Below are 22,139 nucleotides of genomic sequence, written 5' to 3'. Positions count from 1 at the left end.
GAGGTCTCGCTGCCCAGGCGGGTTTGAACCCGCGGGCTCAGGCAATCCACTCACCTCAGCCTCCCAAAGGCGCGGGATTTCAGGCTGAGCCACCGAGCCCGGCAAAAAAACCCTTTTGTAAACATGATAAAAGTGCTAATAAGTGGCACAAATGACATACATATATATAAAAGTTTAAAAATATTATGTCTCCCTTTCCTCAGCTCCTTAGGAATAATTACCCATGTTAAAATTTTGGTATATCTACTTCCAAACCTTGAAAACTAATTTGAGAGCAAAACACCATTTGAAGTTGAATGTAAAAAAAAAAAAATAAACTGGCAAGGCAGGAGCAGTGACTCACACCTGTAACCCCAGCACTTTGGGAGGCCCAGGTGGGAGGATCACTTGAGGCCAGGAGTTCGAGACCAGCCTGGACAACATAGCGAGCCCTCATTTCTACAAAAAATTAGCCAGGTGTGGTGGCATGTGCCTGTAGTCCCTGCTACCAGGGAGGCTGAGGAAGAAGGATCACCTGAGCCCTGGAGGTTGAGGCTGTGGTGAGCCATGATTGTGCCACTACATTCTAGCTAGGGCAACAGAGTGAGACTCTGACTCAAAAACAACAATGCCACCACCCAAAAACCTGGCCAAAGATAGCATTTATTTGGACTGAATTTCACTGCTTTACATTTTCTAAAATAGGAAGAGAAAGTAGGGCTCAATAACTGTTTTGATTGATGTTTTCCAGGTTTGATTTAATCATTTAATAAACCGCCACTGACTTAAAGCAGAGCTGAAGCACTTCAGTTACACGCATCAAAATAGATCCCCAAACAGGTCCTGGCCACCCATATGACTTTTAAACCTGAAAAAAATTTTTAAAAATGTATTCTGGGGGAGAAATTTAGGTATAGGTAGTGATTTTTTTTAATTCCCAAAAATAGGATTCAATAATCTCAAATAGTAATTCTTCTGAATGAAGTTATAGCAGCTTCAGTTTAAAACTGCTTCTTATCATTTGTGGCCGAGGCTTGGTATTAAACAGGTACTCAATAAATACTTGTTTGAGGGTAAAAAAAGGATTTTTACTCTTTGCCTTAAAGTCTGCATGGAATGAAGGGTGGGCAACCCCAGCAGACTTCCTCTAAAGTAACAAATAAACAAATGGAATTAGATGGCGGGGTGGGATCAACATTTAATTTATCGTCTTCACAGGGTCTATGTTCCCGTCTTTCAGTTATTTTTTCCTGGAAGCTCACTTTTCCAAACCTCATTCTGTGAAGCTGCTGACAGCTCTATTTTAAGTCATATGATTGATTCAGAATTTTTGGCCTAGATTTTTGGGTAGCATTTTATTTTATTATTATTTTTTTGGGTTGGAGTCTCACTCTGTCGCCCAGGCTGGAGTGCAGTGACACACTCACGGCCACCCCAGCGTCGACCTGCTGGGCTCTGGTGATCTTTCCGCCTCAGTCTTCCAAGTAGCTGGAATTACAGGTGCATGCTACCATGCCTGGCTAATTTTTGATTTATTGTAGAGACCTGGTCTAGCCAAGTTGCCCGGGCTGGTCTCGAATCCACGGGCTCAGGCAATTTATATGCCTCAGCCTCCCAAAGTGCTGGGATGACAGGTTGAGCCACCGAGGCTGGCCTGGGAGCATTTTAAATATATATTTGAGACCAGGTCTCCCTCTGTTGCCCAGGCTGGATTTGAACTCCTGGGCTCAAGCGATCCTCCTGCCTTAGGCTTTCAAGAAGCTGGGAATACAGGAGCACGCCACTTACCCGGCTTTCTTTTTTAAGGAGTAGGACTGTCTATGCTACACATGTCAATTTTATTTATACCACTCATTTGACTCCTTTCACTTAGTACTTTGGTATTCATATTCTTTTCTTTTCTTTTTGAGTCAGGGTCTCCCTTTGTTGCCCAGGCTAGAGTGCAGTGGTGTGATCACAGCTCATTGCAGCCTTGACCTCCTGGGCTCAGATGATCATTCCACCTCAGCCTCCCGAGCAGCTGGGACTACAGGTGTGCACCACCATGCCTGGCTACGTTTTTTATCTTTTTGTAGAGACAACATCTTCCTAAGTTGACCTGGCTGGTCTCAAATTCCTGGGCTCAAGCAATCCTCCTGCCTTAGCCTCCCAAAGTGCTCAGATTATAAGTGTGAGTCACTGTGCCTGGCTGGTATTCATAGTCTTATGTGATTCTTCAATCAGTCAGCATTACTCTTGAATTTGGTTCCTAAGGTTGGCCAAGTCCCTGCTTAGCTAAGGGGGAGAAGGCTAGTTATTCCTTTCAGGGTACGCCTCTTCCTTTGTTTGGGTTTAAAAACTTTTTTGCCAACAGGGTTTAGTTTCAATGTATGATATTCTCATTTTCTCATTCACAAGTTCAGTGTTTTCTCTGTTACTGTTGTTTCTCGGCTTTTCCAACAGCCCCTGAAGAGATGACTTAGTCTATGATAGCTTCTGGTAAATATAATCAACTCTTTCATTCTCACTAGAATCCTAAAGCCCACCCATTCTTGATTATTTTCACTAAGCTTGCTTCTTTGTACCTTTTTTTTTGAGTTGGAGTCTCACTGTCGCCAAGGCTGGAGTGCAGTGGCACACTCACAGCCACTGCAGCCTTGACATGTTGGGCTCAGGCGATCCTTCCACCTCAGCCTTCCAAGTAGCTGGAACTACAGGCATGCACCACTATACCTGGCTAATTTTTTAAATTACAGTAGAGACAAGGTCTTGCCAAGTTGCCCAGGCTGATCTCGAACCCCTGGACTCAGGCAATCCTCTTGCCTTTGCCACCAAAAAAAAAAAGAAAAAAAAGAAAATCATTCATACAATTACATAACATCTTAATAGTCTCTTCTTAGGAAAATAATAATGTATCTGTATTTGAGCAAGAACCCCAGATATTTCATTCAGAAATGGTCAGTTTCCCCCTTAATCAGAAGTTCCTGGGGGGCACCCCTCCCTAGCTAGGATGCTGTACTGGCTTCTAACACACGGTCAATTTTGATAAATTAAGTTCTTTAAAAGCGAGAGTAAAGTATCTTGTTTTTTAAAAGCTTAAGAAGACTTAAGTTTTACGAATGTCTACAGCTAAATTTCAAGCACGGACCAATGGGTAACTTTGTGTAAGATCCAATCAATGTGTAAAGGATACACCCATTCCAGCTTGAGTCTCTTGGTTGGAAGTTCTACTTTTGCTTCCAAATTGTAAGAATCCACTTGGTCTTTGGGCATGTACATGGTAACGGGACGTCCACGAAGAAACATTTTTACATAACCTTCCTCTACAAAAAGAACAAAGATGTTAGTAAGATACCTCAGTGGCCAGCAGACCTGCACACGAATGTTATAGCCTCTCTAACCTTGCAACATAAAAGTAAAAACTCCAACCTTGTATCATTTCTAATTAATATTCTAGGGGAAAAATAACTAACATAAAATTAAACAGTTTGAAATAAAAGTTTATGCCTTGCCTGCTTTTGACATTCTGCTTACTTAAATACATGAAATATCGAAAAAATTATAAAAGGCAAGAAGGAAGTAGATTCCAGCAATGATTTTCCATGACATCTGAGTGCTTACACTTTATTATCAGGAGGGAGAAAAAATACCATCCCCCAAAATTACAGCTAACACAGGAAATTCACTTAAAACTTCTTATTGCGTTCAATGTGTACATGACCTCAATATCAAAATTCACAAAATATTTTTCAATATTTGAATTGACTTGCTATGTTGTAATATAAAAACATATCTTTATGTATCTTTTACATTGGACAATTCTTTCAAGTGTAAAGAACACACAATCAGCAGGAGTGCGTGCTAGGATGCATGCAAAAAGGAAAATGCTCAAAGAAAAGCTAGAAATGGAAAACAAAAGACCCACTGGAGAGAGGAATCAGGAAGCAAAGCTTTCCAGAACAAACATTTCTACAGTAAAATAACTTTTGATCTCTCAATAAACTATAGGGACAAAAGTAAATATCAGTAATATATTGAAATGGGATAACTCTTGGACCTTACAAAAAAACATCTTGGGGTGCTCTGACTAGAGCTTTCAGGATAAGACAACAGCAAAGAAACTGTCTCATGTGTTCCTGATGAATTCTGCTCAGACTCAGAACTCATTGACTTCTGATGCTTCGCTACAGATCAAAGGACCCGACCTTAACGGCACTGAAATCGGGCAATTGGAACGGGGTTGTCTGTACACAATTTGACAGAAAGACCATCCTCAGAGAGAACATCAGTGAGGAAAAGCTATGACATGATTACAGTGCAAGCGAGTCTGTAAGTTTTGTTCTTAATGATTTTCAAACAGTGCCACATGCAATATTACTTTGAAATGAAGAGCCATCCAACGTTATGTCATCGTGTGCGTGTGCTTCGGGTCTTAAAGGCATGCACGTGACACTCTCCACACTGCACGTCAAGTCTGCCTTGACGTGAGAGTCATGAACGTCCTCAGCCTGCGTCCCACTGACCCTCCCATCAGTGTGTGCCTCATTCCCCCCGCGCCACACCCAGCGTCACCGGGGCTGTCCATCTGTGGCCCTACCACCTCTTGCCTCTTCCTGCTCCCCTGGTCAGCCTATACATTGCTGCTAAACCAGCAAGACCCAGACTGGATTTCACAGTCCTTCCTCCATGCGGGTTCCTCCGCCTGCCCTCTTCCTTGCCAGATCTAGGAGGTCTAACCACCTCATCTACCTCACGACCTCATCTACCACAGCCCCCAGGGGGTGCTCCTCTCAGGTCAGGCATGTCTCTCTGCCACCCTGCACCTCAGCCCGTCTCATGCGTCCGCTCATGCTATCCTCTCTGAAGCGTCTTCCCCTCTTAATCCCTCGCTCAGGCTAAGCTCATCAGACGGTGTGGTCATCAGAACTGAAGGCCCTGAGCTGAAGTGACAGGGGCAGGAGCCATGGACTCCATCAGCTCTCTCTGTAAGAGAAGACTGTCATGCCAGAAAACTCACAGAATGTGGGTTACGAATGAAGACGGCATGATGCCATTTCCACAATGCACAAACAGCCCACTGAGGATATGTATAATCCACGTGTATGAGCCATCCACTTGAGAACACCAGTTACATTGGTTGAGCATCCTCATGGTTGAGCTTACTTACTGCACGATTTAAAATTACTGAACTAGGGAGAAAATAAAATTAAATTTAAAAAGCACTGAATTTAGCCTCGATGCTGTTTTGTACTGGTTATTGAGACAGGCGACGTCTAAAATCAAAATGCAGCCAGGGAAAGCAAAGTTTTTTTCCAGGCGTGTTAGGACAACAGCACACACATCACCAAACCTAGAGGCGCGAGTGGGGAAGGCCAGAGGCAGTGCAGGGAACCAAGTCAAACAGTGGGACATCCAGGGGTGGCCCTATAGCTCTCTTAAGGTTTGTACAGATGAAAAATTTCCTGCCATCAGTCAATAACCAATCAAGACCCAGATGATAGCTACTTACGAAAGCCCATCCAAGTAAATGCTCAGGGAAGCTTTTAACTTAAAATAAATTGGAGTGGGTTTGCATCACAAAACGTTTTCATACAAGGAGAGTATCTGTTGGCCTGTATGAAAAAGGTTTCTGCAGCCCGGGTAACAGCTGTGCTCAGAGAGCTATGAGGTTTCCGAAATGCTGCCTACCTTTGCAGTGTGTCACCCGGCGCTTCCCTTGAGATTTCGGAGACAGAGACAGAAGGGCTAGATAAAGAGACGGGAGTTCTGCAGTGTGGCTGACCTGCCTGCCCTGGGAGCGCTCGCTAGCTCACAGGTGGAGACCTACCCTGCCCCCCAGGAGTCAAATCTGGATCCAGGGATCCCGACACGTAAACTCACGACATGGCCCTGTGAGCTCAGGATGTGGCCCTGTGAGCTCAAGGCAATGACGCTTTCAGTGAGTAATTTCACGCTTCCTGAAACGGAAACGACCACTAAAGCACATGCTGATAAATACAATACTCTGACTCTTATGCTTCAATTCCGAATTTAAGAAGGTAACTAGAAAATAAAAACTGAATGCATTTATTGAACCAACTGCATACCTGTCCAATGTTTTTTTGCACTTTAAATGCATTTTTAAATAAGGTTAAGATTCTAAAGAACAGCATTGACCTTATTATCCAATGTGTTATAAAAAGGTATATGAAAGGTATATACGAACTATTAGTTTGCAGTTTAGATCATAGGCAGAAAAAGAAAAGCTACTTTTAGACAATTATATAACTTGATGCATCTGAAACTTTCCCTTTGAGAGAAATGCAAATGTTGATGACAGAATCCAGTTAGTAAGAAAGGAATAACCAAGGCAACAGGAGTCTTTTGATCTAGAAATCCATTACTGCATAGGTGGAGGCCCTCTTCTCTCCCCTTTAGTGACATGTCTTAAATCAGTTTCAGAGGGGGTGAAGGAAGGGCGTGGTCTTTACAACTGTTTTTAGGCTGTCTTGCTGTCATGATCTGAGTCTCTGGACCCCCAGGGAGCACACTGACAGCTATCCATCTGGTCCGCACAAACACCAAAGCTCCTGCGTGTCAAAGGCTGGCCCTGGAAATAGCTGCTTCTCATTGCCCCTCAGGTCCCAAGAAAGTGAGTGAGGGGAATCCACACAAAAAGCAAATCAGACTTACCTGCACTGAATACAGGCTCCTTGGGTTTGCTGCGAAAAGAAACCAAAGACAGTTTTTACAGCGCGCCTCGGATATTGAATCTCACTTACCTGTCTCCACAGCCCCTGCTGTAGAAGCTTGCTACACCAAAGCTGCACACCTTACACGTGTTAACTAGAAAAAAAAAACCCAATTCCACTGCAAAAAGGAACAGGTGCAAACCAACATGTCCAAAACAGGTGTGAGAGATTGTACTCCTGACTATCACCAAAGCTGGGCTTTTTAAATTTTAGTTTTTAATATTTTCAAATAAAGTTTATTAGAGAAAGAAGAGAGAAAAGAAAGGGAGACATCTCAGAGCTGGCTTGGGCAAGAGAAACTGCCAAAGCTGGGCTTTTCATGAGAGCACATGAGTGTTTCGGGAAGGAAAGTACTTGGTTAATCCAGATGTGAACAGCCTTTCTAACTGTGTAAGAGGGTTGTTTTTCTTCCACACTCTTCTCATAGATTAAAGAACTAATTTGAAATTAGCCCATTCCTGACAAAAGATCTCTTGGGTGAGGATTTTTAGAGCTCACCTCCTAGGGAGTGGGACACAAGGTATGAGACAGAGGAGAATCAGGGTGTGGGCTCCCAGCTTGTTTCATATTTTCAAGCAGGAGGAAGTCAGGGAAGCTGGGGGGGGTGGCGACACCCCTGCTGACCTCAGCCATGCTGAGACCACCCCGTGATGGCACCTGGGAACCCAAACCCACCGGGGGTTCAGGACAGAGCAGCGGATGGACTGAGACCAGCCCTAGGGGTAAGCGTCCCAGAGGAAGGGCTTCCATGAGGGGTCCCCAGGTGCAGGAGCTCAGGCAGGCTCTGGCCGCAGGCCCACGACTTCCTGTTGAGGCACCTTCCCCAGCCTCGGCTCCATTCCAGACAAAGACTGGGATGCTCAGGGAGCACAGGGAATGTGAGCAACTACTGAACCCAAGTGTGGGCGATTCCAAAGTCCCTGCTGCTTGCCAGTGCACCACCCAGCTTCCCTGACTTCCTTCTGCCCGGATATATGAAACAAGTGCTCGCTCTGGCAGCACATATACGAACGTTGGAGTGACGCAGAGAAAATGAGCATGGGGTTTGAGCAAGGGTGACACACACATTTCGTGAGGTGTTCCGTATTTTTGAAGGCTGTGATAGATGCTGGAGACTTAGAAGGTGGGGAATGAAAAATGGCCTGCCAGGTACAGCGTGCACAGGTGGGGGTGGTGGGTACACTTGAAACCCAGACTTCTTCACCACTATCCAAAGCAACTATGGAACCAAAAATTATTTATACCCCCTAAAGCTACTGAAATTGAAAAAAGAAAAAAAAAGATATAAAACAAATGGGAAACTAAGGAGAGCATGAGGCATATCAGTTTCATCATTGCTCCTTAAATACTGCTTGCTATACATTTTTTGTATGTGCATATTAAAAAACACACCTGAATGTATATATTCCTAGTATTAGTCCTCCTTAGTTTTGAACTTGAAATACAATGAAAAATACCACAAATAAAAATTACCCTGAATCCCATGATGCAATAAGTGACATTACATACTAACACCTCTGATTTCTAGATAACAGTATGCAGTGCATGGGGTGGACGGGCCCACTCCTTTGCTGATGCTTCTAAAGTGGCTTCCAAGCTGCTCAAATGTATTTTAAGTAGTGAAACCTGCTGCAGTCTTAGTTCTTCTAACCTCTAAATTATGGTAATTGAAAAGAGTGCTACAAAAGCAAGGCCTGATCTCTTCACCTAAAAGCCTAGGTTTTCCTTCGCCTGACCCCTTTGTCTTCCTGACCCCGTCTCCCTGCTGCTCTGTGGACCTGCCAGGCCAGGTCCTGTGTCAGGCGATAGCTTGCTGTCCCTCCTGGACCATCATTCCTGCAGGCAGCCACACACCAGCCACTGCATTAGTTGTGCCCACGGCCAATTCCTGTCCCTCCTCAGGTCCTGTCCCCACCCTGCCCACCCCCTCCTGCTTTATTTTTCTCTGTAGCACTTATTACCCCTATCATTTCCTTTTGTTTCTCAGGAGGCAAGTTCCTGGGGCAGGGACCCGTGCTGGTTTTGTTCACTGCTTTGTTCCCAGTGCCTAGAATACCCTAGACCAGTGGCTGTCCAGGACACGGTGTGAGGCCTGGAGCACCAATGGAATGAATTCCTGGAGCTCCTGAAGAATTCCTCTCTGTCTCCCCCGTCCTCAGACTCCAGCAGGCTCTGTGGGTCCATGTCTAAGGGATGGTGGTGGGGTCATCTCTCGCAATACCATCTCTCCCTGGGGCCCAGAAAGCTGCCGCTGGGAAGTGGCATGAGGCCTGGTGTGCAAAAGGAGTTTCTCTCGGCTCTGCAGGCCCTCAGAACTCCTCATGCAGCCACCCCTCCTCTAGGGGCTCTCTCTCAGTTTTCTTTGTCCCTCCACTGTCTGGAGCTTAGCACAGAACCCACAGAGTAGAGAATTTCCCTTGGTTTTCCTGCTTTACCCTCTGATGACAGCAGGCCTGACCTGCCTCTGCCTCAGTTAGGTCTTCTCAGCATTCCTGTCCTGCTCCCAATCTCTGTCATGAGCACCCACTGAAGTCTGTGGAAAAGGGGGTGTGTATGAAGGGGAGGCTCTTCTTGTGTCTGGAGCCCCCTGGAATCCTAAACAAACCAGCCAGTCCCCATTCAGCCTTTAATAATTCTTCCTTCCATCTGTGAAAGCTCTCTTCTGTTCCTTCCAAAGCTGGACACAGCCATGGGGTCCGGCTCTCCTGAGAAGGGCTTGTCATTTTTTGAATGTTAGCTCATTATACTACTTCGTGACCTCAGTTCTATGGTGGGCTTGAAATAGCTATGCTTTTGTAGATAACCTGGTTTGCTCTCATCTTTTGGGTGGGAGTGACATTCTTGTCAATTTCTGTGTGCTAAGCAGAAGCAGAAGTCTTCATCCAAATTTCACAGATATTATTAGATTCACAGGCAGGGTAAGGACAGAATAAAAGGCAAAACAAAAGACGGCAAAGCAAATCTCCTAATTACAGAAACGTCATCCAAGGGAGGCCAGGCAGGGAATCAAGAGACAGGAAAACTTTTTCATTGTGACTTTGATCACAACAGTAGAAAGATGCAAAAGCTATGAACACAGAAATAAGAAATCTAGAATTTTCCCATGAGATAGAAAAAGGCAATTATGGAACACGTTCCTCCTAGAAAGAGAAAATTCATAGGGGAATCTGAACTCCAGATCTAGGGAATCTCATGGACTTCTGGAGCTGAAGTCTACATGGGGAAGATTGGTAGGTCCCTGTTAGCAGGAGAGAGAAGGGACTAAGAGCACTAACGATGGAAGGTCACCGAGAGAGGAATCTGGCAGTGCTGAGTGTTTACATTTCTTTAAATCGTGCTCTAAACTACGTATCACTTTTTGGCATGCTGTATTTAGAAAAGGTACTATTACTATGTTTCATTGTTTAAGAATGGTGCATTTATATTAAAAATAATAGTATATTTACTTTGGAACTCATCATCCCTACCAATGCCCCACCATCTTCCTGGGAAGAGACCATTTCATCAGGCATGCCAGTCTTATAAATACACCTACAGAATGACAGTGAATGCAGAGTGATGGCATGACCCGAAAGTCAAGATGCTGTGGCCTCTCATCCGTGGACTGGAGCCAGATGCTGGCTACTCATCTTTCTAGAACTCGGTCACTGGAGTCGAGAGTGGGCCCTCCAAGCCCAGCACTCTGAAACATGGTCAGGTTATGAATTCCCTTGGAAGGGGAGATAATTGCCTCTCAAGGAGTATGTTGATTGTCTCTGATGACCCATTCCTTAATACAACCTACTCCATGGAAAAAACTAAGAGGGAACTTAACACTCCCTGACAGCTCGGGTATGGTTCCTTGGGGGGAAGAACGCCCAGTCCTGTTCTAGGAAGGGAGAATGAATACAGGCCCGGAACAAGGCTTCGTTCATTCCTAGCCCAGGTTGGAGCCAATAAGGATGTCTCCCATCCGCCCGTGACAGAAGTCAGCCCTGACGAGAGAAAGGGTTTCCCCTCTGAAGAACAAGCACTCACCACCTGGCCATTCTGGCAACAGGCTGTGGCCAGTGTCTCCAAGGTGAATAGTGCTGCAATTCCATGCAGTTTTTACCGCTTGTTTCATCAGGAAAGAGTTTTGCTGGAAGAGCTTGGCTGTGTGAGCCCTTGTACTGTTTGTCTCAGGAGATGATCTGAAGGACTTTTATAAGACACAAGCTGTCTCTGGGAACCCACGGGGATGCACACTTGTGCCTTCACCGGACAAGTCGCTGCCTGTGGGGAGGGTAGGAGAAGACTAGACATCTGTACCCTGAGTGGCGTGGCTCACACATAGGGAGCATTGCCGCCAACACCGGCGAGGCGCCACGACCATGTGAGCACAAGTCACAAGGCCACCAAACCCCTGACACATTTGCTGTGGACTCTGGGTGCAGGGGCTGTCTAGGAGTGATAAGACTCCTATCTGATGCACTGGGACTAGTGCATCCAAGGTGTGTCCAGAAGGGTACCTGTTTAGACTGTGCCCCAGCAGACATGGCTTCTACTCCGTGAACTCAGCACTCAGCACTCTCATCCAGGTCAGCTCACCTAACCCTGTGTTCCTGAAAGGGGGTTCAGGGGTCAGAGCTTGTCTGCTGCAAGTCCTACAGACACAGCTACTTGTATAATGAAGTCTTGGGTGACTAGGACTGGACCAGAGCCAATAGGGAGCAAATGCTAGTTTTTTTGGTTTTGGTTTTTTGAGTTGGAGTCTCACTTCTTCGCTCAGGCTGGAGTACAGTGGCACAATCATGGCTCACCACACCCTCGATCTCCTGGGTTCAAGTGATCCTTCTGCCTCAGCCTCCTGAGTAGCTGGGATGACAGGTACATACCACCACACTGGGCTAATTTTTTTGATTTTTTGTAAAGATGAAGTCTTGCTATGTTGCCTAGGCTGGTCTCAAACTCCTGGGCTCAAGTGGTCCTCCTGCCTCGGCCTCCCAAAGTGCTGGGATTAAAGGCGTGAGCCACCACACCTGGCCCAAATGCTATTTGAGCAGCGATACTTGTTCTAGATAATGATCAGCAAGGTTTGATCGAGGAGGCATCTATTCCAAAGGTGTGGTTTTCCTGTCACTATTCACACCACAACGATTTTGGCTCTTGGCATCACGTGACTTCTGGTTTCACATGATGAAATTAAGCTTCTGCTGGAAGTCAGAATACTCACCTGTGGAAATAATGATTCTTTAAAAAAAAGAAGCCTGTAAGCAGCTTTTTTTTTTTTTTTTTTTAAAGTAGGAACAGGATCATTTAGGAACTATCTATTAAAAATGTTTAGAAGTCATTGGAGACTCCACTGGGGACAAAACCTACTACTTCTTAGACATTCCTAGCCAGTGCTTCCAGATCAAAACAGTAGAAGGAGCACAGATTTTGAAGACAGTGCGATCTGTGGCTTGGGTGAGGGGCTCTTCTTCCTCTACCACCCTACCATCTACAAGATGGGAACAGAGCCGCTGCGATGCACAAGGCCCTGGCAGGATCAAATAAAATGTGTCACCAAGTGCACAGTACATGCTTATTCATTAATATCATTTCCCTCTTCCTCCTCATTTTCCTGACAAAAACCAGTAAGTATTACTAGACTCCTCACCTAACAGTCTCAAAACTAAACAACAGAGATAATGTCAGCACTTATTATCTTAAAACGTATTAAAATATAAATGACCCCATGGCTTTAAAAGTGAAATAACTGATTTTTCAGCACAAAGGTTAAGTCCCCTAATTTCCAGTGCAAAACGTTTCAAATCTAAAACATGGCGTTAAAATAGTCTACCTGTAGATGGTGCTGTTGACACAGTTCTCGAAAGGCCAAGGTTTTTACATGGAACGCGGTCACAGCGGGTGTTTCGGTGGGTGACAATCGCAGAGATGGCTGTACTCCCATAAGATTACAATACTGTATTTTACTGAACCCTTCCTATGTTTGCACACACAAATGCCCAGCCATTGCGTGACGGCTGCCTAAAGTGCTCTGTACAGTAACAAGCGGCACAGGCGAGCAGCCCAGGAGTGAGAGGCTGTACGCGTGGCAGGGCTGTGCAGGAGGCCGAGCCATCTGGGGGTGTGTGCGTGCACTCTATGGTGTTTGCCCAACGAGGAAATCGGCTAACAATACTTCTCAGAACACATCCTGTTGTCAGACAACACCCACTGTAGACAACATCCTTTTTTTTTTTTTTGAGTTGGAGTCTCACTCTGTCACCCAGGCTGGAGTGCAGTGGCACGCTCCCGGCCACCGCTGCCTCGACCTGCTGGGCTCTGGTGATCCTTCCGCCTCAGCCTTCCAAGTAGCCAGAACTACGGGCACGCACAACCACGCCCGGCTACTTTTTTATTTATTGTAGAGACGTGGACTCACCAAGATGCCCGGGTGGGTCTCGAACCCCGCGGGCTCAGGTAATCCACTCGCCTTGGCCTTCCAAAGTGCTGGGATTACAAACCGAGCCACAGAGCCCAGCCAACAACATCCTTTCATCCACTTAACAAATATTTATTGAGCAGTCACTGTGTGCTGGGCATTGTGCAAAGTACTAGAGATATAAGTACTTAGAGATAATAAGAAGTGACATAGCCTCAGCCCCCCAAAGCCTAAGGAAGGGTGAGGGATGCGTGCGTGTGGGTGGAGGAAGGAGAGAGTCACAGACAGAGTGGACAGGCAGCTGCAAGGAGGGAGCCTGAAAGGCTTCCCAGAGAAGGGGCACCCTGAGCTGAGTTCGTTCAGACCTATCCACCCACCGCCCTCCCAGTCCCCACATTCCAGATACAGTCACGTGACCCTCAAGAGAGGGGAAACTCCCTCACTTTCTAAGTGCTAGAAGGCATCTGCCCTAGAGGAATTCATCAAGCTACGCTCCTGCTTGTGTGGTTTTCTGTAGCTGAGCTTTTGTTTTACGATAAAATAAAAAGTTTTTCTAAGCATGCTGTCTTCTTACTTGGATTGGCGTTTCTTTAATTAAGACTGAGCTTAATCACCTTTTCATTAGTCAACTGGCTATTTCTCTTTCTGTTTAAGTTAGAGTCTCACTCTATCACCCAGACTGGAGTGCAGTGGCCGTTCCCGGCCACTGCAGCCTCAACCTGCTGGGCTCCAACGATCCTTCCACCTCAGTCTTCCAAGTGGCTGGAACTACAGGCATGTGCTACCACATCTGGATAATTTTTTTGATTTATTGTAGAGATGAGGTCTCGCCAAGTTGCCCAGGCGGGTCTCGAACCCGTGGGCTCAGGCAATCCACTCACCTCAGCCTCCCAATGCGTGGGATTACAGGCTGAGCCACCGAGCCTGGCTAACTGGCTATGTCTATCTCCTTCTGTGAGCTGCCTGTTCAGACACTTCATTTGCTTTTTCTATGGTGTCGACTGACTTTTTCTCCCTGGTTTGTGGTGAGTCCTTTGAAAACTAAGGAAAGTGACCCTGTGGTTAGTGTGCCATTTACACTTGTTGTTTATGTGTCTTGTATGTGTCTGTGCACTCCCTGACATGTTTTCCACTACGCTCTGTACATAGATTAATCCATCATGGCTGTGGAGTTGAATGAGTAATGTGATAACAGAAACTTCCAGAGATTCTGATTCCTCCCTTTTCAGGTTGGGGTGAAGGCAGAAACAGGAGTCTGGGAATTCCAAAATGTGCCCAAGAAGAAAGGCCCTCAGATGTGGGGAGTGGGATGAACCCAGGTGTGTGGACACCAATCCCAACACTTTGGGGTGAGGATGATGACATGCATAGCTACTCCTATAGAGCGCCAGCTGCAGACAAGCTCTGCACTGAAGATTCTTTGCACAGGATCTTCTGCTATCTCACAACACCCCTGCAATGTAGAGGTTCTATTTCAGTGGCTACTGAGGATAACCCTGAAGTGGTTAAGTAACTTGTTCACAATTATACAACAAAAAGTGGCAGGGCTGGGACTGATTGTTGCGATAAAGCCCCGTCATTTTAGTCTTCTTCTGTTATACTGACTGGGGTAAAAAGATTCATTCCACAAATGTCTGTTGAATACCTGCTGTGTGCTGGACATTGTTCTAGACGTTGGACTGGTCTGACCTAGTTAGGAAGGCTTTGCGAGTACCTGCATGTCCAACTTAAGTACTTTTGGCTAGAAGGATGACAATCCACATCTAAAATAATGTTGTAGAAGTGCATTTACTGACATTAACCTGTGCTTGTACAGGAAATGAAGACAGGATTACAAGATATGGCCAAGACGCCATTCATGTCAACATTACATACTGTGCTCATGACAAGCTTGAAACAAAGTCTCTATGGAAATGTGATGGATGTTAGGTGGGAGTTCTCTGGGTGGTGAGATCACAGGTAATTTTCATTTCTTTCTTTTTGTGCATCTGGATTTTCTAAAACATGTTACTCATATAATAAATAGATTCCTCAAAAAGGAAAGACATCTTGCTGGGAAAACGTAAGCAGTGCTGGAGAGATATGGGTATCAGGGCACAACAGAGGAGCCACAGATGAAGGCCCTTGAACCCCAGGCCATGCCATGGATTAAAGTCTAGATCACACTGTCAGTGATGCCATAGCCAAAGAAAAGTAAGCACCGGATATGGTGGCTCACATCTGTAATCCTGGCACTTTGGGAAGCCAAGGCAGGAGGATTGCTTGAGCCCAGGAGTTTGAGACCAGCCTAGGTAAAATAGCAAGACCTCATCTCTACAAAAATAAAAAAAAATTAGCTGGGTGTAGAGGAGCACACCTGTAGTTCCAGCTACTCAGGAGGCTGAGGCAGAAGGACTACTTGAGCCCAGGAGATTGAGGCTGTGGTGAGCCGTGATCATACTACTACTCCACTCCAGCCTGGGTGACAGAGTGAGAACACAGAGTGAGACCCCAACTCAAGAAAAAAAAAAAAAAAAGGAAAAACAATTTTGAGCCTTAAGGATCTTGAAGTGAAATAGGCAAAAGACCGTTTCGGCAGATGCTAGTGCTTTAGAAAGGATAAGGGCTCAGAGTCGAGACCCTATTCTTTCTGTAAGGTTCCTGGCCTTACAGTCTCAACACAACAGGGCTGTCCCACCCTGGTGGTCAGGTAATGCCACAGAAAAAGCACCACACCTAAGGGAACACTTTTCACATCGGCATTATTTTGAAGGTTTTTTAAAATATTTGTTGACTCCAAAGAAGGGCAATTTATGTATATGTCACAACAAAGTTTCCAGCAGGTGGCTGAAACATTTCTTACTCTGACAAAATCAGCCTGTTGTAACTTTTAGATAGAAACATAATATCCTGCTTCCAAAATTGATATATATCATTCACCTCCCAAATTACGAAGAGGGAGCCCATTTGATAAATGAAACATTTGGTTAATCTTAGAAGCACAGTTTATGTTAGATGTTGCTAGATATGTACATAGCATCTAACATAAATTGCACTTTTAAATAAGTGGCCATTTTTTGGTCTGGTACAAAATACTTATTTTAAGAAAATGTCTCCATGGGATTAGTATACTGGTTACATTTTACAAGCCTTCCACCAGAAGTTTATTGCCAACTCCCTATTTAATTTTAATAAGTACTTCATGATGACATGAATTACTATATAACTATTAATATCCATTTACCATCAATAATACATAAAGTAAAATATTACATTGCCATATATTGCTTTCGTTTTTAATGAAAATCTTTTCAGTGCAAAGATTACATGCTGTTAAAATTTTGTGGCTTGTTACAAAGTGTTTTAAAATATTGAACATTCTAAGTTCAAGGTCTACCATGTCACAAGAAGGACAGTCAAATCTAGTGAGAGATTTCTAAAGAGAGATACAGCAGCAAAAAGATTGAAACTATCATAAAGAGTACAGTTTTATGAAAGCAAAACATAATTACTTTAAAATAAATTACTGTATCTAAATAAAGGTGAATATTTAGGACTTTACAAACACTTATTTTGTGTTCAACAGTAAGACTTGCACAGTTTATATTGAATGACTTTATACTTGCTGTAATTATTATTACTGAGAAATATATATATGTATATACACCCTGATGTAGGACTGTTTTTTGGATTTTCTAAAACATGTTACTTGTATAATAAATAAATTTACTCAAAAAGGAAAGAAGTTTTGCTGGGAAAACGTAAGCAGTGCTGGAGAGATGTGGGTATCAGGGCACAACAGAGGAGCCACAGGTGAAGGGCACTGAGCCCCGGGCCATGCCATGCATCAAGGTCTAGATCACACTGTCAGTGATGCCACAGCCAAAGAAAAGTAAGCAGGGGAGCCTTGTTCTAATTTACACATGAGCACCATATGTAACAGCGGTTTTGCACACGGCGTGTGAGAAGTTGTGAACTTCATCATCCGTAGCTAACCATCCGTAGTTGCTGCAAGTTACAGCACTGCCACATGGGAAAGATTTGCTGTGCCTACAAACCAGGGCAGACTCGAAGCTGTCCCTATGATGTCAGCATCCTCAGTCACGTGCACCCGAATGAGCTTTCCTGAGCTCAAGAGCACACACCCTGGAACAGCGGGTAGGCTGGGATCACACATGACCCATGGGCTGGCTGGCTCCTGCCGCCTTGTTAATGAGGGTGGGAGTCAAAAGGATTTAATATGTTATTCCCCCCACCCACTGCTGGATTTTGTCAAAATCCGGGTTGCACTCATAGGACTGTGTCACTTATGCTAATGCAATGTAACGCGGGGCACCTGAGAAAAAAAAGACTAGTCACTTAGATGCCATCTAACACCGTCATCTTACAAATGAGGCACATCCTGGTCAGGATTCTGGAAAGCCTCGGAGAGTATCTGCCTCTGCTCTGCACAAGTCTCTCCGAAGAGCAACTATCAAAGCCACGGTGACCACTTACTGGGTGCCAAGCATTATGCTGGGTGTTTTCCCGTAAGTTAGTTCATGTATAAGACTCAAGGGAAGCAAGTAGAAAATCCCTAATTCACAGAGAGAAAAACTGAGACTTGGAGAAGTGAAGGCGGAGCTGGTTTACAAACCCAGATCTTTCTTTTTCTGCAGAGCCTGTGTCCTTTCCATTATGTCTTGCTGCCTAAGGTTGTCCCTACAAGGACATGCTTTTAAAATGTAGGACAGCCTACAGGAACAATGAACAGACACTAGCAAGCGATGGGGAAGAGACCACACTATCCTGAAACCACTGAATGCAGTCATGTTTAAAAAAGGAGTTTGATGGGGACCACCTCCCTACACCTTTCTTTGCATGTGTCACGTTCTGAGACAGGCATTTCTCAGCATGACTCAAGCTCCGCTTTGGTGCTAGGTCCAAGCAGCCTGAGAGTGGGGGCCGTTCACATGGGAATGGAGGGGAAGAATGGTGAGAAGGGGATCAGGCAGCAACTGATTTACCAACTGGACCTGCACTTCTGCTGCTTCTTAGCTGCTGCTTTGTCTGAGTCACTGCTGCTGTTATTCCTAAGGGCCCTGCCAGTACTAGCAATTACCCAAGAGAAGACAGTAGTCCAGTCTCCAAAACCCCCTGGGTGCAGGAAACTCAACCAGCTCTGTGCTATGCTGGCCTCGACCATTCCTGGATTCTGATGAGACAAAGAATTTGTTTCTAAGTGGACATGTTTAGTTGTCTGGATTATTTGGGGGAACATGATTAGAGTTTCCCAGTCTCTCATTTCCAAATCAAAATTTCCTACTGAGGCATTTTTTTCAAAAATCCCTTTGTAAATAGCTTTTATGGAAATATTTACCCAGCACACTTACCAAAGCCATAGGATTTAAAAGATAAAGTGGATCTGGAGTTTACACAATGCAGATTCCTTTTGGAAATTCTTAATAAAAGTCAGATGTGCTGAGGAGGAGCCAAGTGGTTAAGAACTGCCAAGACGTAGACATTTCAGGTCAACTTCCAGGCTTACCCTGAATTCAAAGAAGCTTTAGGCTATGTTCCTCCTCACCCCCAACCCACACTCTGTTGCAGTTGTAACCACTTGACCTTATTTCCAAGGTATTATCACCCAATTAGCATAATCTTCTGATAAGAAGTACTAATAGTCTAAATTAGAAGAAGACATGTCAGTGGTTTATCAAAGTTGCTAATTGACAGTGGACTTGACCTCCTAGAGGTGTAAGAAGTATCTGCTTCTCTTCTAAAACAGTCATCTTGCAGGAATAAAACTTAAAAAGAGTTTAAGCTTCCTTTATAGGACTGAATCGCAACGGATTTACAAACTTGGAATTTTTACAGCTTGTGGGTTGGAGTTGATTGCTTTATGACTAAGCCTTCTCCTTACATGAACATTTGGGGGAAAAAAAATGCTTAGCCTCTGAAGCCGAAATTCCTTCCTGAGCTTTGCTTAAACAGAGAGACCAAAATTAAAGTACAATGTTTAAAAAGTTAGAATAAAGTGCAACGTTAGGTAGATATACCCAGAGAAACTGATCTCATCTACATAATGCATTATGTAGATATAAGTATATTATATAGACATAAAAACAAGCTGCTAAAATGATCAAAAGTAGCATTCAGGAATAAAATGTTACTATTAGCTTCACAGATACTTATCATAATCTAATACAGACTAATCTCATAGAAAAGCTCAAAATTACAAGTAAGTATATTTCATGAAACCAGAAAGAAAAATGGCTCATATTTCTAGTGTTGGCATCAATATTAAAAATAGTCCCTGACATAAAATTACAACTTTTTGGCCATTCTGTCTTAGAAAATACTGCTGACAAACTTAAACAGTCCGCTACAATTAATTTTACAATGTCAGCAAGATGTACTAGAAATGTAAGGTTCTCCCTGTAGAAATTCAGAATGTTCCCCAGTTCCAAGTATTTGGTACTAAGTGATTCTCAGGAACTACCTATGTCGACAGGAGGGTGCTGGGAACTCCTATTCTACTGTTTCTACCTTGATAATAACCATGACTAGCAGCTGGCCTCAAATGGGTGTTTGATCAGCACCCACAGTAATCTCAGGAGAGGGCCTTAGGCTCTAGGAAGCACTCCCAGTTTGTTGGATTACAAGGGGGATCTTCTGATTCACCTTAGGGGCAAGAGGTGATAAAATAACTGAACGGCAGGAACCCAGAGACCAGATGTCCTTACCTCTCACTGTTCTTCTTGCCACTGGAAGAGCTGCTGGTGGAACCCGTCCGGTTCCGGTTTCCTTTGGCATCCCCGTTGCTTTCCTTTCGACCGCCAGGAGACACTCGTTCAGAAGAGCTGGTCCTCTTGATGCTGCCCAGGGGGGATGGAAACAACGATGAGATCCTTAATAGCATCATCTTATTTTATCGCCAAGTATAAGAAATACATGTAGAACATCACACTTCCACATGGACCCTCAGAAGATAGACTGGCTCACAAAACCTAATTACAGAGATCGAAAAGCTTTCCAGCATGTCAACTGAGTCAACACCTCTGCCTGCTAGCTTTGTAACTGAGACACTTAGCACAGTTCAAGGTCAGAGAGGAAACTGAGGCATAAGATCCCCCACAACATGGTTTGGGAGCATCCAGTGGCTTATAGGGAAGTGACCCTGCTCTTGGGCAGGCTTCAGTCTAGACTGTGGTGCGCAGCCAGATCGATGCTGCCCCCAGGAGACATTTGGCAATGTTTGGAGATGTTTTTGGTTGTCACAACTTGGGGAAGGAGGCCACTGCAGGCATGGAGGGGGCAGAAGGCAGGGATGGTGCTACACATCTTACAGTGCACAGACAACCCCTAACAAAGACCTATCCAGCCCAAAAGATCAGTAGCGTTGATACTGAGGAACTCTTGCCTAAAGGCACACTTGGAACAGATGCAAATGGGATGCCACAGGGAGGGACAAAACCATCCACCATATGCAAAGGGCCTTTGTTGGGAGGTGGTGCCCATATGAGGGGCACCATTCTGTGTGACCAGAGGGACTAGCAGGACTGAACGCCTGGGAAGGGAGTCTGGGAAGGCTTCCTGAAGACTGTGAACTTCTGGGAAAGAGCCAATGAATGGCTTGAATGTGTCCTTCTTAAGCAGACGGGAAGAGCCTGCTCTGAAAAAGGGATATCCTATACTCAGGTAATCCACAGGCAAGAGGGAGTAAACCAGGGCCAGGCCCATGGGATGAAGGCTGACCGCTTACCTCTTAGAGCCTGCCATGGACTGAATGTCTGTCTCCTGACCCCATCCGCATGTTGAAATCCCTGCCCCCAAGGTGATGGTATCAGGAGGTGGAGTCTCTGGCAGGTAATGAGGTCATGAGGGTGGAATCCACACTAATGGGATGTGTGCCCCTATAAAAGGGGTCCCAGAGAGCGCTCTCCACCTCGTTTTAGCATGTGAGAAGATGGCCATATGCACACTGGAAGACAGCCCTCCCCAGGACCCAAACCCGCAGGAACCCTGATCTCAGACTCCAGGCCTCCAGAGCTGCGAGAAAGAAGCTTCGGTGGTTTATAAGCTGCCCAGGCACGGGAACTTTATTTATCTTTTTCACTTTTTAAGTGCACATTTCTTTAATTTTTAAAAATATACACAGGAGAAGCCTGTGTATAGGAATACACACATTAACAAAGTATTTCTTATAGTTTGTCAAAAGTCTATTTTAATCAGTTTAAAACTCTATTATAATTACATTTATATTTAACTCATAAATTAAATATATAAGAATTTTTTAAGTTAAAATGAAATCCCTGAAACGATGCTACACTTTTTTTTCCAAAATCAAATGGACCGAGAATATGAATATGGTTTGTGTTAAATAAGGTTTATTGTTCGCTTTATTGCCTACAGTCTACAAGATGCAACTTCACTGTGTGACTCGGGAACTTTATTACAGCAGCCCAAACTGCTTGAGACAAAGCATATAACCCTATGACAGGTATCTCTGTAAAATTGTAAACATCTTCATCATCTGTTTATACATTTCTTGAGATCTTATCTATCATTTCTGTACACCTTGCAGTATCATAGAGAAGTCTGATACATATTTATTCAATGAAAGGATGAAATAAATGGATACATGAACGGAAGCATCAAGCATTGACCCTGTCACCGAAGAGACATGAGTTGCTTTCCTGTAGCACCTGCTCTGTAAGAGAGAAGGAGGGGAGCGATGGGGGCTATTTCAGGGCTGGGGCTCTGGGAAGAGATGCAGACTTGAGTGGGGTCTGGTCTGGACATATGCAGTTGGAGGTGTGCGTGGGTGAAAATACAAGTCTGCAACTCACAAGGGGCTCAGGACAGGATCTGTCCACAGGCATGGAGGACATCACCCCCCGGGGGAGGTGAGCAAGAAGAGAAGAGCCCCCAGGGAATCAGAATTTTTTTTTTTTTTTTTTGCGTTGGAGTCTCACTCGGTTGCCCAGACTGGAGTGCAGTGGCCGCTCCCGGCCACCGCAACCTCGACCTGCTGGGCTCCGGCGATCCTTCCGCCTCAGCCTTCCAAGTAGCCGGAATTACAGGTATGCGCTACCACGCCT

The 22,139-nt window shown here is 44.7% G+C and overlaps 1 protein-coding gene across 1 annotated transcript in view; it reads right to left on the bottom strand.

The window, feature by feature from the left end:
• The window catches only part of EML1 (echinoderm microtubule associated protein like 1), a 200,698-nt gene that overhangs the window by 34,662 nt on the left and 143,897 nt on the right, over nt 1-22,139 (bottom strand). The window contains exons 4-6 of the mRNA XM_008050753.2: nt 19,782-19,913; nt 6,631-6,659; nt 3,152-3,281 (exon numbers count right to left, since the gene is read on the bottom strand). Coding sequence (XP_008048944.2) covers nt 3,152-3,281; nt 6,631-6,659; nt 19,782-19,913 — 291 coding nt within the window. The remainder of the gene's footprint in view (nt 1-3,151; nt 3,282-6,630; nt 6,660-19,781; nt 19,914-22,139) is intronic.

Source organism: Carlito syrichta, unplaced genomic scaffold (genome assembly GCF_000164805.1).
Source record: "Carlito syrichta isolate Samal-C Ts95f unplaced genomic scaffold, Tarsius_syrichta-2.0.1 Scaffold153641, whole genome shotgun sequence".
Taxonomy (NCBI): domain Eukaryota; kingdom Metazoa; phylum Chordata; class Mammalia; order Primates; family Tarsiidae; genus Carlito; species Carlito syrichta.
The sequence above is the reverse complement of the archived record's forward strand: the minus strand, read 5'-3'. Positions and strand labels throughout refer to the sequence as shown.